This window comes from Hylaeus anthracinus, unplaced genomic scaffold (assembly GCF_026225885.1).
Source record: "Hylaeus anthracinus isolate JK02 unplaced genomic scaffold, UHH_iyHylAnth1.0_haploid 11989, whole genome shotgun sequence".
NCBI lineage: Eukaryota > Metazoa > Arthropoda > Insecta > Hymenoptera > Colletidae > Hylaeus > Hylaeus anthracinus.
Window position 1 is genome coordinate 16979918 of NW_026534337.1, and position 15146 is coordinate 16995063.

The window sequence follows — 15146 nt, forward strand, 5'->3', positions numbered from 1 at the left end:
AACGAGTTGGACGAATAAACAAATTTCGTGACGTATCTTTGCACTTTATTTACAGAATCTTTCAATACTACGAATACATTACGCAACGTTGTTCGCCGAATAATCGCCCGATGAGCAATGTCAGCTCCGATATATTGAATGTCGTATTTTTTACGTCAACATCCGTGTCAAAGTTGACACTATTTTTCAAGGAACGTGTAAGTACTCGTACATGTAGAGAAACGACAAGAATTACGCAACGTTCTTCACGGCGTTTGAAAAATCATAACAAGCGTACTAAGTCTAAAACCATTCGTGGAATCGTTTGAAAGCTTTGCTAAACTACTCGTGCATTATTCCTGCATGTACTTGAAGCACACCGTCACCGCTAATTGATATTGTAATATATTCAGAGTATAGTTACGCCTATGCTTAGGACTCCTGGATAAAGATAATCGTAAGAAGCGTGGCTTTTATTTCGCGTTACATGTACGTGGAAAATCGAGCAGTTAGTCCTGAACCCTCTCGCTGATTTTCTCGGCCTCTCTACGGATGCTTTCGCCAGCTTGGTTTATGAATGATTTCACTTTGTCCATGGCTTCGTTCAAGTTGGTTTCGTTCAACCATGAGCCCATTCTCTCGTGTAATGTATCCGCTGCTCCGTTCCATGCTTTCTTCACTTGATCAGCAATGTTGTCTAAATTGTTCTGTTGCGACTCCTGCTGCTGCTGCTGCGCATCTTGGGGCATGGGAGAAGCCTAAAAACGATACGAACGTGTCAATTAAAATTCATGCTTGGTTTTCCTTAATAATAAATGAAATCTAGCGTTGGTCACTGTTATGATTATTTATTTCTGTTGCAGTCTAGGTTGTTGTCACTAAGGTGAACCGAAGCTACGCGTCGAAAACGAATAAACTTTATGCTTGTCGAACCGTGGACAATTTTATTTGAAGTTACAATTTAGGTAAGGTTTTATAAATGTATCGTAACGCCTGAAGAGGGCCTCCTACGCTAGATCATCATAACAAATACGATCGGTGTGATATAAAAGAAGCGATTGTGCGAAGATCGTTTATGAAAAACGAAGAAATTATGTAATTCTTGATATGTTTAATTACCTGGAACAAGTAAAACAGGGAAACCAGAAGAATAGCGGCGAAAATATATCGGGCCATAGTGTAATCAGTGGTCCTCGTATTGTTCTTAAATATATGTGATAGTTTCTGTCAGAGGGTCGACCGTACACTGCTTTAACCAGAAGCCTCGCACGAAGAACGCTACAACGATAAGAGGAGGAATTAAGATCAAAGATCACACTAATAACCACTTAAAGTCTCTATGTATACTTGTACGTAATACTCGATTCTCGATTGTCGACGACTCACAGTGTTCGCTGCTACCGTTCCCGCTTCTTTGTATCGAATTGAAATGAATTGCTCGCCGTTGGAATTCTGTATTTTGATCCATCCAATTGCATATTTCGCATCGCGTCATGAGTTGCATTTTTTGTTACAATCGGCTGTCTCTGTTCACCGGAAATTGTGTAATTCCTTTATCTCCGTTTCCACGTGTTTTATCGAATACGGAGAAGCCGACCTCGAGTATACGGTAAAAATATCCGACGCGCATAAACATTTCTCGTTTAAGGAAACTCGATTTATTTATTAATTTATTCCATAAACAACTAGAAGCATCGAATTTCCCACATTCTCGAGTAGAAATTTGAGAATCACTGCCTTATCTCGCCGTTAATGAATCACATAAGCGTACGGAAACCTATCGCTAGTTTCAAGACGTTTCCTAATCTCTTCCTTAATTTTCCTAGCAACTTAAAGCTCTCGTTCACTTCCATTGATATTCCAATTAGCTGACTTCGGTCATTAATTTCTTCCTGAAATATGCAGAACCGTCCCAGCCGTACGGAAAATACCGTGAATCAATTTCGAAATCGGCCCTTGGTCTCGTCTTCTTTCGATTCTTTTCCTTGGTGGAATTTCTATCGATTCTTCGGAACTCGAGGTATCCTCGGCGCGAGAACAATTCTGGAGAACCAGTAGGAGGATCGCAAAGTAAACTATAATAAAGTTGGTCTTCATACCGGATCCGTGGCCGCAATAACACTGTAAAACCATTTCGTCCTGACAATCTCGTTTGCCGCGGGCCACAGAAATTTTTATTCGCGTCGTCAGCAAACACTTAAATTCCTCGCTGTTCTGCTACCGCGGTAAATCGCGATGTTTTTCTATTAAAACAAAAGGTCTTAATATAGACTGGATGATACACTTAATAACAAGAGGATTTTAGGAACGTATTATTTTATTCATATTTTTTTTTCATACATTATAAAACTTGGATCGTTAGTAAATAAATAATATTTCAATAAATAGATCGCGCTTTCATGTCGCGCATATAAGTTAATAAAATAGTGTACAATAGGTATCTAAGTACAATAGAGACGTATTATGTGGACGATATACTGCGATTACTATAACAACGCGACATACGATTACATCTCGCAATTATTCGTAACCTTGGGAAAGTGATTCCAATAGCTGTCTGCACGCTGAATTGTGAAAATCTCTGGATCGAAGATGCCAAATTTTAACGTCGTTGGGATTACCTATATGAATCGGTTTCAACTTGTACACGTTGAACCTAACAGGATCGTCGCTGGCGATGCGCCCTATCAGCCCTAGGTCTTCCTTAGGCAAAATAACAATTATATCGCCAGAAGACAGACCAACGTTGTCCAACGGACACTCTATATCGCTCTTGTTAAGCTGCAAGTGACTTTGCGAGGGCGTAACTCCGTTCAAAGGATGATTCAGCTTCGATCGAGAGGACAAGACGACCCACGTACCGCAAGTACCAGAACTAATCAGCGAGGATATCGATGGGGACATGTTAGACCTGTACATATCCAAAATTTTCCTGAAAACGTTTATCTTCGACGATTGTTCCAATCCTGGCGTACTCTGTCGCTGATCAAGGTATTTGTACAAAGAGTCGGTATTCCCCAGATTGTTAACATAATCTTGAGACGGTTGATCGCTTGACTCTGAGCTCGATGATCCGTTTTGCGGTGGGAACATGGAAGTCAAGGGACTCGAAGATTCGCTGCAGTTGTTCCTGATATTTCTCTGAGGTTCTGAGTATCCTGGCAGGGAGTCGAGCAACTTTGCGAAGGAAGACAAAGGATTTTGTGTAGGGTAATCAGAGGTACTGGTTTGAGATGAGGATGGCGAATGTGGAAGGTTGCCATCTTGCTGAACGTTCGGTGATGAGTGAGAAACGATATGGTTTAAGGAAGGTTTATCCACTGGTGGTCCAGTGGAAGATGAAGAGCCAGATGGCGGAAAATAGTTTAAAGAATCGGTATAGGGAGCTGTTCCTGCTGGTAGGTTCGAAAATGGTGGTAGCAATGGGATGTAACTGTGAGGTAGAGTCGATCGCGGATCATCTTCGTTCACAGGTGTAACAGGCTCCGCAGAAGAGGATTCAGACTGAGGAGCGTAAGTGGAAGACCCATTTTCATTTACGATTGGTCGAAATTGTTGCAGGAACGGAAGTAACGAATAATGTGGTCTGTTACCATTCTGCTGCATATTCGACGCGGAAGATAAAGCATCGTCGCTTCCAGCTGGCGTTGCAGCCGATGAGGACTTGAATTGCAAAGAACTGCTCGTGTCGTCATCTCCAGGAGTTACCGTTGGACCAGAGAATGTAGATTCTAAAGGACTGCTGGGAGTACTGCTCGGTGAAGCCCCTAGGAACATCTGGAAATCTTCAGGCGACGTGGGATCGTGGCGGTTGGTGTGAATCGAATTTCCATCAGGCGTCGACGTGCTGGATTCGCTTGAATCGGTGTTTCCAAAGTTGAACATTGGTAAATTGTAAATAGAAAATGGGAAGCGAGTAGACGATGCACGAGACTTTGCAGGCTTGTCCTGCTTTAGAGAATTTGGTGTAATCCTTGATGGGAGACTCGAGAGAAATTTAGACAGTTCCGATTGGTCTTGAGCATCGTTTGATTTGTCCGAAAGGCCCTGAGAAAGGGGCACTACCACTGGTTTAGGAGCTGACGTTTCGCTTTCGGGATCCATTTGTTTCATACCCAACGAAGGTACAGGAAACCGATTGAAAGGAGAGTCGTTTGATTGTGAACAGTCGCATCCATGGTCTGTAGTACCTGGAATTCCTGGAATTCCTGGGATGCTTGGAATTCCTGGGGTGCTTGGAATGCCTGGAATGCCTGGAATGCCTGGAATGCCTGGAATATCTGGAATGCCTGGAATGTTTGGAATGTTTGGAGTACCTGGAATACCTGGAATACCTGGAATACCTGGAATACTTGGAATACTTGGAATACCTGGAATACCTGGAATGTTTGGAATATCTGGAATGCCTGGAATGTTTGGAATAGCTGGAATACCTGGAATACTTGGAATACCTGGAATACCTGGAATGTTTGGAAATCCTCCATTTTGGTCATCCCAATCAATTCCAGGAATATGGACAATGCCTGGCAGGAAATTTCGTAGAAAAGCCAAAATCAAGTTCTGCAGCGTAGTAATTATAGCTTCGAAAAATCCAGAAGGGGATTGTGCTTGTACAGATTCGATGAAGGTTACGAAGAATCCCTTTAAATTGACGAAGAATCGATAAAACAGGTCTTGAGGAGAAAACTTCTCGAAGAACGATTGTATCAACGTAAGCCCTTTCCACACTTGCTTCACCACTCCTTTAACAAATTTCGGTATGTTTCCGTCGAATAGATACAATGCGTTCTCTTTTGCATCGAATATCTCGTCCGTTATTTCCTTGAAGATGTCGATATTTGGTTCAAGGATCCCGAGGAGTCCTTGGAAATGAATGAAGAATTTATTGATAGCGTTCTTCAATCTGGTCAAAGTGGCACGGATCTCAGTTACGGGAATATACTTTTCGATGATTTCGGGCAGCATCTTCAGGTTCTCAGGGTTGTCGAAGAACATCTCCAAACGCGCTATGCTGTCCTCGATAATTTTAAAGAGATTCCCACTGAACAGTAGTTCGATCAGTGAACTCGAGCTACCTCCATTTTCTTCGCTATTTATCAGTAGGTGTAACGGAAGATCGTACTGTATAGTTTCTTCAACGATTAAAAAGTAGTGGAAAAGTCTCCTCAATTCGCAGAAAATTTCGTGCGCGATGATTCTGGACGTGTGCTTATGGCCAAATAGTTTCGCCTCCTCCTCGCAGGAACAAATTTTCTTGTCGTTTCCAGAAAGTTCGTCCAACAGCGAATTTAACACGTTGCGCTTCAACAATTTGCTCCATTCGTCTGTAACGTGCTAAAAGTGTTTCGCAGATTTGAATAAATAATTCTACATTTGTCCATACAATTAACAGCGAATCTTACCTGTCTTCCATTCATTATTTGTTTTGACAGCGACAACAGACTCTTCGTCGCCTCGTCTGTGAAATTTCTGGACACCTATGGGAATGCAACAAGAAAGTAACTGTCAATTTGTATATTTTGCAGAGATTGATCGAAAACGAAGAGGAGTAATGAAGAATTACCGGAAGTGCTTCCATGATCTCATCGTCGCTATCTGGAGCATTGGTCGAATCTTCCTGATGCGCAGGAAGTTCAGACGAAGAACTTCCTGTCTTTCCATCGTCGATTTTTGTTTCGTTTCTTTGATCTGCATTAGTGGTAACGAATACCAGGCAGAAGAAAAGAATCGTTATGTACTTGTTCTTCATCGTTCCCATCGGAGAAGACCCGATGGTTTCGGTCAAGTATGGTGCTTCATATACTCGCAGGATTCTTATCTCGTTTCAAAAGACATCACGCAGATCGTGAGCAACACCGGCAACAATACAGATTACTAATTTGACACGAGTCAAATTTTACGCGATAGCGTCGATTAAAGGAAGATTTTAGTTGTCTTGATTATGTTAAGGTATCCGTGTCGATCCACGTTGATTCGCCGCGAGACACGTTTCTTTTAGCGATTACATGTTTGTACGCGTAAATATAAACGCGGGAATTTGAGGACCGCATCGAAACAACAAACAAACGAGGAATTTATTGGATCGATAAAGCAAATAAACTACGTTGACGTAAGAGGAATATCTAATCGAGAATAATTGAACTTGTTTTCGTAAATAATGAATGAAGAATGCAGGAAACGATATATTATTATTCGTTCGATTGATTTTATTAGCCTGTATTACATCATGCTTCTTGTATTTACAGAAATTTCATATTCCTCAAGTAGCTTAACATTCGTAAGATGGCTGAACCTCGCAAGCAGGAACAAGCACTGTATCGATACGAGTTCTGAGTCCCTTCAATCGTTGATGAAACATTCCTTCGGATTGCTCGTTGCCTTGAGGAATACTACAGAAAAGGAACATGGAAAATTAGATTTATAAACACGGAACTTTGAAGGTATAGCAAAAATAATTTAGTAAAATTTACTCAATGTTCCGAACTGTCTCGTCAATTACGAAGTTATAATGTTTGGAGGCTGGCGGTGCCTCGACAGCAGGAGGAACGTGAGTATTGTACGTGTAAAATGTTCCTCGCGATGTATCGTCTATAATGACACTGTCTGATTGCGATTTAATAGAAGTAGAAGGCACATCTATTGTTATCGAGTATTCGTCGCGACGTGGTTGCACATACATATCCGAAACAACTCTAAAATTCAACGACACAGGTATCTTCTCGTCCTCTACGGGTGGTTTAGGTCCCTGGAAAATGATTTCATTACCAAATGATACATCTGTTGTGTAACATCTTTGTTGCAACTAAACAGATTGTTTTCTACGTGTTCGAAGAACAAAGCACGTCGATTCAAATTGTTAGCTTAATGGGCATTAATTTGTTGCGCATACATACCTCGATCTTGATTGGTAATTGGCGTGTCGCGATGCAAGGATCGCCGTATGTAACTATCTTAGGTCTGTCGTGGCTGTAACAACATTCGAAATTGAAGATCGAATGAAAAGCGATAAGAATCCAGAACGCGGTTCCCGTATTCATGACCGTATCTGAAAATCGATACTGCGATTCAGCTGTAGGCGGTATGCTCGCATTCTTAATATACGGATTCGTGAAAAACAATATCACTTCCTGTTTATCATCGAACGTATCAATTTTTATGTGGCGCAATTTATACGTATACGTAAATAAAAACGGAAGGAAACTCATCGTTTTTCCATTTAAAAGTTTTACAGCTCCCGAACGTGCCCGAGTAGGCGGAAGCGAGCGAACTTCATCCGCGGAAGTTACAAGCCTCGAACGTGTTTATGAAAAAGGAGATGAAACGCACGTATCGCTGCAAGTTTTAAAACATGTAAGTGAAAACCATTTTTCATGCAGACCACTGTATAAAATCGTAACGTGCTATTACAGAGTTGTAGTGTTCGTAAATTAAAACGTACGTAAACCCAAAAGCGCGCGGTTAACGCCGTCTTCGATAACACTTCCTTTCGATAGCTAACAATAACATATTCAAGATAACGACGCTGAGCAAAATGTTTGATCCAAGCTTGAGAGAAATATGTTCGGGGATGAGTGGATCAAAAATTAAAACTATACACATGGCTCGGAGAGGTATTTTTAAAAAAGAAACGCGGTGTTTTTAAATATATATTAGGCAAGTACCGCGTTATCTAGAGAAGAAGAGTTATTTAAATAATGAATCGAATAAAGGAGAACTATTTTGTTATTTATTTATTAGTTAAATTTGATCTAATAGAATATCCCAAGCCCTATTCATCTTTGCATTTCGATATTCTGTTAATCTCAGAAAGTATTCCAAGTTCTATCTCAGGAGTTTTAGTGTCTTCTAAGATCCGCCTGCCCTACCAGTCTCCTCTGCCATGTGTTGCTCATACCAAAAATTGCTTTTACCCCGCTCGAAAGACCGTTTCACGATGCGTTGACAGGATCGCTTAAACCTCGGAAGTCGAAGTCACAGGAACATCGTAAATCTCCGTACCCAGCGAAGGCGTAACAGAAACTAACAAATACTATTCTCTCTTTCTTTTTCTAAGTTATACACCAGTAAGAAAAAGTGTAATTTTATTGATTTGTTAAATTTCTTGAAGTCTTGACGAAGTCGTAACAAAATATTTTCCTTTGCTTATTTTATTTTATACTAAATCTAAATGTCCTATTAATCCAGGGGATAAAAGTGGAGAAGGTTTAAAGTTTCATTGAAAACGTTTTATTTCTCAAAAAATATGTACAGGATAACGATTTCTAATGGTCTACAACCAAAAGAATTGACTATTTTATTGTTTAATCAATCATTGTGGACACGGAGGATTTGTTGGATGTATCTCGATATTTCCAGGATTTCCAAAATTATCTTCGATGACCGTTTCCTGAACTATGACTTTGCCTGGAATATAATCTGGTATTGGTGGACCTAAGGGACCACATGGTTCTTCTGCACTATCATTAATTTCTCCATTGATTATTCCATGATTGTGTTTTCTTGATTTCATATATACTGAACCCACAGGTGCGTAACCCAGATCTCTGAGAATGGTTAACATATTAGTTAGCAAATATTTATATTATATAGAGTTCAACTCCTGCTTTATAAATTTTAATCTGTAAATAAAAAACTTACTTATAAGTGAGAAGGCTCTCTGACATTTGATCTGCAGATTCTTCTTGCGTTATACTTTCACGTTCAATCGCTTCAAGTTCCGCGAGTTTCGCTTCTTCTTGTTCATCGTATGAACCAATAACCACAGTTCTCGGGGGCGCTAGTTTTAATTCTACGACAGGTTTCTCAACCATCACAAGTTTCTCTTCCGGAATATCAAGAGTCTTCTTGTCATTTTTCGATTCATTTGGCACCGTTCGATGACCAAACGATAATTTATCTTCCGGTATAAATTGTTTTCCTTGTCTATAAATTACATTTGGAGCGCGAAGGTTTTTGTACGCGAGAGTAAGAGAGACTGCGTCTGCTGGCATCTCCGGATACGAATGATCTACTACAGTTTCATCTGAAAAATATGTTCTGTATTATTTAACGTAACTCTGAGTTTTGACAAAGATAGATTTAGAGTACATATTTCCTGTCACACCTGTGTCATCATCAAAACAATTTGAAGTGCTGCCAGTTATAGAGAATTGTTTTTGTCCAATAGCACGTGCTGGAGGTATATTGTACATTCCGAAGCTGGGTTGGCTTAATCCAAAGTGTGGATGTCCATACATCCTTGACCTTGATCTACTAAATGTTCCCAAATTTATATTTGGGAGCAAACTTGGCCTGGATCCACTATATGTTTTAGGATACAAATTTCCAAACAATCCTAATCTGTTTGCGGTAGGTGCCCCAGGTAGTGTACCAGTAGTAACTCCATTTCCTCCAGATGTTGATATACCAGGTACAGGAGAATTTGGTTTTGCAAATATCGTTGGACTGGATCCACTTGTTGTACCCAAAGTGCCGGTTTCGATTATTCTGGTTGTAGTCTCGCCAGTGAGCACGTTCATACAAATCTCATAAGGAAGTTGGTTGGGTGATGGGTTAGTACAGCTGCTGCATATGATTTTACCAGGATAAGCTGGAGTTACTTTTGTTTTCTCTATCAGTAGTAGTTTTCCACTGCGGGGGTCGACTGGAAGCGGGTAACATAAATCGCCAATTGGTGGAAAACTGTAAATAAAACAAATATGTTTGCAGTCTTGTTCTAACAATTTATAAAATTCGTAAAAAAGTAGAGATTTTCAAATACCTGGGTACAATTTTGCCACTATTACTGGTTGGAATTATTGAATCACCAGTTTGTGTTTCTGATGTTTGTTTGGCACAACCACAGCCGGAGTTACTTCTGCTTGAACTTTCAGAAGGAACAGGTATAACGTCTGTTTGAGGAACAGGCAATAGAGAAGAACCGCTGCTACTACGTATCGTAGAATCACTCTCACTGATGGTGTATGTAACAGGAGTAGAAATACTTTGCGAATCAGACTGACTATTTTGACTGTTACGTGCAGCTGCCGCATCGTTAATGTCTTGCGGTGATACATAATACGTTGGTTCTGGTAATTTTGCAGCTGTCACAACGGAATCGGTACAGGTGCAAGGATTTGTACCTGTAATTAATAGTGTTAAATTAAAGTGACACATCATATAGTAAAATTATCTTTTTTCAATCGTGTACCTGGTCCTAAATTTCCACATTTACACTCTTGGTGAGTTGCCTGAACCATCAATGAATATGCTACTGCAAGGATGAAGAGAGTGCTCAGAGTCAGAGACTTCATATTGACGAAGATCTTTCTCTTTTGTCTTGTCCCCCATTCTGATTGCCTTATATACGTGAAAAAGTTATGAATTCGAAAAAGAATTGCACAATCCACCAGTATCAATTTTATTTCCTGTTACGTTCGAATATGCCCCCGAAACTTCCTGTATTCGTATACTGTAGACGAGACATTATTTCTTCATAGCAGATACATTTATTTAAATTTTGATGCAAACATAAATGAATCATTTAAAACTTACATCCCGGTATAACGTCGCATTTTGAATGAATCAAACTTCGTGACCGTCCGCTATTTCCGCATACTTCCGTATTATTGTTTATACACGCAGTAAGGTCAAACGGAAGCGAACACGTTAACGCTCTATAATCGTTATCTACATTTTTGAAGTCTGATTTAATTCTATCAACATTTGAAGTCAAATATCGTCTGAGTTATAGAGAGATCATTTTTGTTTTTTAAGTATTTTATTATAAAATATTAATTTTATGATATAAACAGTCGGTAATTACAATATAAGTTAATATTTTTCGTTCAGAATTATAGCAATATATTTACAATATTATACAATACACAGTGTTGAAAATGTAATACATCTTTATGTGTTTCATTTATTAAAAAAATCCGACGCTCTTTGTCTCTGGAGAGGCAAATTGAGTAGATTATCGGTGAGAACAGGACCTTCGCATCGCATACTATTTTCGGAATCAAGGAGATTTTCCGGTTTTGATGGTGTATTTATTCGCGGAGTGCTCGGTGTTCTGATACCTATCAATGGTGTCCTCGAAGATGGAACTCTTCGTGGGGTTGGTGTACTCGCAATTCGAAGTTTCTGTGTAGCTAATCTTCTAGCTGCTGGAGACATGGTACTCAAACGATCTATAGTTGATCTTGGTGATGGCCTATAATAGAATAGATTTTAAACATTAATATAGGTATGCTAATTGTAAACGTTATAAATGACACGGGAATACTTACGTCGCTAATGATTTTCTAGCTGCTTGCAAGGCTTTAGTTTTTCTGTCTCTGTGCCTTTCACCAGCTTTCTCTGCCAATTGTAATGCCAACTGTTCTCTTTTTGGAGGTTCTGCCATTCTAAATGATGGTCCTTGACTTGTCCTCAATAAAGGAGTATCTCCACCATCCAATCTGAATGGTGTACCTTCAATCTGACCCCAGGTCATCAAAGGACTTTCACATTCTCCGGGTCTTGGACTCGGGGTTGCTACAAAACTAAATCCATTTACTCTAGGTGTTGGATTTCTAACAATTTCTTTGCCATCGACTCCAATTTTTCCATCGTTAGCCTTTGACTGATTCTTTGCCAATTCATTAATGGTTTCCTTATTCTGTTGCTCATTGAAGGGATTTGATCTGAGTCTTGTATTTTCGTGTACTACTAATTGTCGTTTTTTAGCTAGGTCTATCCTTTCATCTGGAGTTAATTCAACTCCATCAGGAACATACATAATGTAATTTTTATTTTTATAACTCCAACTGTCTAATCTATTAAGTTTCTCATCTCCATTCTCGATAGCTAATGTGTCCGATGCTTTCCCATTGGTCAGTGCCAATGATTTTTCTTCAGCTTCATAAAGCCAAGCATACTTAAGCTTGAGTTTCTTTTCTGCCTCCACCATCATTTCTTCGAAACTTGCATTGTCTTCACTTGTGTGCATACTCAAATATGCATCTAATCCAGTTTTAGTTTCTGGTTTATCCTTTTGTTTCGTGCTTGTGGCCACAGGCGTATCTGTTGGAGTTTTTGATGCTTTCAACTGTTCATCTTCTGATTCAGTTTTATTCATTGGTGTCTCAAATGTTGCTGGACTGGCTGGCCTTTCAGTTGTCGGTCGTCCTGAACTATATTTTTCATAGAGTTCTCTCATCCTTTTCACGTCATTTTGCTCTAATGCATCTAAATATTGATTCTGTGCTTGAAGTCTGTCTAAGTGTGGAAAGAAATCTCTCTGTATAATTTCTCCCATTTTCTTTATGTATGCGTCTTCATCCAAAATTTTTGGCTGCATTCTTTTGTGCCTCTTAGCAACACCTATCGGTTTTTTAAATACAGCCAAGTCTGTCATATTTTTGGCTGCCTCTAGGGCTTGAGATCCTGGAGAGTTCATCGTCAAATCTGTAAAAACCACAATGCAGTGTTTACACGAAAGCAAAGACAATGTCCACAAAAACAATCCAAAATGACAGCTGCAAGTGTGGACGAAAATGTATTCGACGTATACGTATCACAACAGTTATAAACTTTCTGAAAGTCAAAATGATTCGTATTTACGTTTTGAAAGAAGTAAGGTTATGCGCAGAGATTCTTCTTAAATGCGTCTGCCCGTGCATCAATGTTTTATTTTTACTTCTCATTCATACTTATATGTACGTGATACAACTGAACATTTTTGCAGCTTTTTCATCGTTATTGGAATTAAAAGCTGATGGAATATATACACTAGTGCGTAAAACGAAACACCACTCGCAAACAAATATTAAACCTAACCAACAAAGGATAATGTGTGCTATGTAGAACTATCGCTGTCAGTGTCATGTGGCGTCATTGTGCGTCCATTGCATGAACTTTGGCAAGGTAAATAATTTACATCTCTAATTAAAATGGGTACATTTTTCACAAAACCCGCAATATAAATAAATCTGTACATAATTTATTTATAGATTTAATACAGTAAATAACTACAAGACTCGAGGACGTACCAAGAAATAAGGAAAAAACGAGCGAGAATGTTTCAAACATTATATAAAATGTGTTTTGTTAAGTATGCTTTTGAGTAGAGTAATGCTTAAACTTATTTTTATTGAAAAGATCTCGTCAATCCATGGATGATACTCTCATAAAGATAAAGAAATATATATTGCGTTAGTGGTCACTATATATTTGAAAACAAACAAACTATACGTTTGGAAAATTCGAAAATAATGGAGTAGTATAGTACAGTGTAAGGATGAAATTAACGAAAGTACAATTCGAATTCGATGGGGTAGATCGGTAGATCGTTGTATCGCGCCGTGCAAAGACGGCCCTGGCTTTGGCCACTCGGTAAGTAGTCGAAGCGATATTTTGGTCGAGCTGAGACAGTGGGATGGGATACGATTGCCTTCTCGTATTGCCGTGGCTCGAGGCACGGACTCTCGGAAGAAAAGAGGAAGAGAGACCGAGCAAAATGATTCGGGAGGCTCCGAGGTGTTGGAAAGGCACGATGAAAGACATATGAGGATTCCAGCGGCGAGATAGGATATGCCTGCCGACTATGTTACAGCGAAAATCTTTTGAGGTCCACCTTACGCGCGTTGCTTCTCTTTTCCTTCAGGTTTTTCGCAGAGTTTGTGTATGTTGAATTTTGCCGAAAGCGTGGCCGTCGAATGTATCGTTTATTAATTTAAACATTGTTACTCTAACTTAATTAAAGGGCATTCTTTGATATAAGTCAGTGGTTATCAAACCACATAAAGGGAGCCCCTTAATTGTTTTGACTGATGTCGATTGAATGTTCTATTTATTGAGCATAGAGAATGATTTAAATGACATGGTTATCGAATTTTTTTAGATGGAAAAGATCCCCTTTTGGATTGTAAAGCGCCGCCTCTGGGGAGTCGCCATCTTTACTTTGGAGAATACTAGTGCCAGTGAAGGAACATGTAAATGTATAAAAAATGTGAGGAACAAAGCATTTAACGAAATCAAAGATAATTTAAATTGACGTCGATATTGAATCGTTAATAATTTTTATCATTTGAACTTTAAACGATCACATGGGATTGACGAGCGTTTTTTCGAACGTTGCAAATAAATGTAACAACGTGAAATTTATTCCAAGATTCTCGAAGGTTTGCGTTACGCGGAGCACGTGTCAGTGTCAACCGACACCGAGAGCAAGAGGAGTCAAGAAAGACGTCCCATCCCGTCCCGTCCCCTCTATTTACGACATAAGGTAAACTTCTTTTAGGTCTCGTGGTTCACGGTCAGTGTCTGTCTTCGGATACTTGGCTTGCTTGGACAGTTTTCATGGCGCTAACAGACATGTCCGTCTTTCTCTCCTTCTTCTTCCTACTATACGCGTTTACAATCAATTAAATCTTCGGATTTAAGAATCAAAGAATCAAAGAGAATGGTATCGCCAGCTTCGTAAAAATGAATCGTGGACACGGTCCAGGAAGTAGCATGCATCTGGGGGCAGAGAAAAATAGGGACATTTGCCATTTTGGCACGAAGTTAAATTTACGATGCTTAATCCAATTTTAAATCATATTTGTTCCAAGTCACCTGTCGCCGTGCAATTAAGGAGGATGAGTCGACAGGCGCTAACCCGTGGTCATTTTGTTGTTGCTAATAAGGCTGGAAATACGAATAACGACGATGCTTGTTACTTGGTGAGGTAAATTATGTTGGTCATTTACGATTTCACCTACGAACGTATCCTTTTAGTTTTTAGGTTTACCGCACGCGGTGTATATATTTTTGAACTAGTTCGATATCGCGTTTAATTTTGTTTTAAATGTTGAAATGAATTAACCAGCTGCGTGGTCGTTAACGTTGGTACCCTTCGACTGCAGGTTTCGTGACAAATCGACGTTTAAATAAAACGCAAGTCACACGAAGCGAAGAGGAGGATGATGACGACGATGATGACGGCGACGAAGAAGTTTAAGAAGTAGACAGAGAGGAAGGTTGCGGACGTAAAGTATAAACAGTCGAGGTGCGATTTGACGCGCACTCCGGCCATCCAAGGCACATCTCGCTCGTTGAACGTACGCTTTAAGAATCCCGAAGAAGCGACCAGCCCCGATGGCTGGAATCTGTAAATCTGTCATTGCAGCCATATTCGTGCGGCTGGTACCGCAGGATATGAA

The 15146-nt window shown here is 39.7% G+C and overlaps 4 protein-coding genes and 1 long non-coding RNA gene across 15 annotated transcripts; 1 reads left to right on the top strand and 4 right to left on the bottom strand.

Moving 5' to 3' along the window:
- Positions 1-23: 23 nt before the first annotated feature.
- Positions 24-5770, bottom strand: LOC128887593 (sialidase-like). 9 transcript variants are annotated; one of them, XM_054143645.1, is made up of 6 exons: positions 5543-5770; positions 5382-5456; positions 4431-5313; positions 1366-4304; positions 1099-1257; positions 24-737 (listed from the first exon to the last, which is right to left on the bottom strand). In XM_054143645.1, exons 1-4 carry the CDS (start codon positions 5735-5737, stop codon positions 2500-2502), a joined length of 2958 nt encoding a protein of 985 aa, XP_053999620.1. In that variant the 5' UTR covers positions 5738-5770; the 3' UTR covers positions 24-737; positions 1099-1257; positions 1366-2499. The 9 variants fall into 9 exon arrangements, with proteins under 9 accessions (XP_053999620.1, XP_053999618.1, XP_053999617.1 ...); XM_054143643.1 differs by having other exon boundaries at positions 1366-4313; XM_054143642.1 differs by having other exon boundaries at positions 1366-4358.
- A 382-nt stretch (positions 5771-6152) lies between these two features.
- LOC128887616 (uncharacterized) lies at positions 6153-7251 on the bottom strand. The gene is made up of 3 exons (XM_054143710.1): positions 6873-7251; positions 6450-6724; positions 6153-6368 (listed from the first exon to the last, which is right to left on the bottom strand). Exons 1-3 carry the CDS (start codon positions 7182-7184, stop codon positions 6248-6250), a joined length of 708 nt encoding a protein of 235 aa, XP_053999685.1. The 5' UTR covers positions 7185-7251; the 3' UTR covers positions 6153-6247.
- A 938-nt stretch (positions 7252-8189) lies between these two features.
- Positions 8190-10320, bottom strand: LOC128887624 (uncharacterized). Its single transcript, XM_054143726.1, has 5 exons — positions 10169-10320; positions 9740-10100; positions 9083-9660; positions 8617-9001; positions 8190-8522 (listed from the first exon to the last, which is right to left on the bottom strand). Exons 1-5 carry the CDS (start codon positions 10269-10271, stop codon positions 8288-8290), a joined length of 1662 nt encoding a protein of 553 aa, XP_053999701.1. The 5' UTR covers positions 10272-10320; the 3' UTR covers positions 8190-8287.
- Positions 10321-10710: 390 nt separating this feature from the next.
- Positions 10711-12770, bottom strand: LOC128887604 (splicing factor ESS-2 homolog). Its single transcript, XM_054143682.1, has 3 exons — positions 12565-12770; positions 11250-12408; positions 10711-11173 (listed from the first exon to the last, which is right to left on the bottom strand). The coding sequence occupies exons 2-3, from the start codon at positions 12398-12400 to the stop codon at positions 10879-10881; spliced, it is 1446 nt and encodes a 481-aa protein (XP_053999657.1). The 5' UTR covers positions 12401-12408; positions 12565-12770; the 3' UTR covers positions 10711-10878.
- Positions 12742-15121, top strand: LOC128887627 (uncharacterized). 3 transcript variants are annotated; one of them, XR_008460072.1, is made up of 5 exons: positions 12742-12867; positions 12954-13951; positions 14114-14227; positions 14556-14671; positions 14850-15121. It is a non-coding gene; the product is annotated as an uncharacterized LOC128887627 (long non-coding RNA). The 3 variants fall into 3 exon arrangements; XR_008460073.1 differs by having other exon boundaries at positions 14124-14227; XR_008460071.1 differs by having other exon boundaries at positions 12954-14227.
- Positions 15122-15146: the final 25 nt, after the last annotated feature.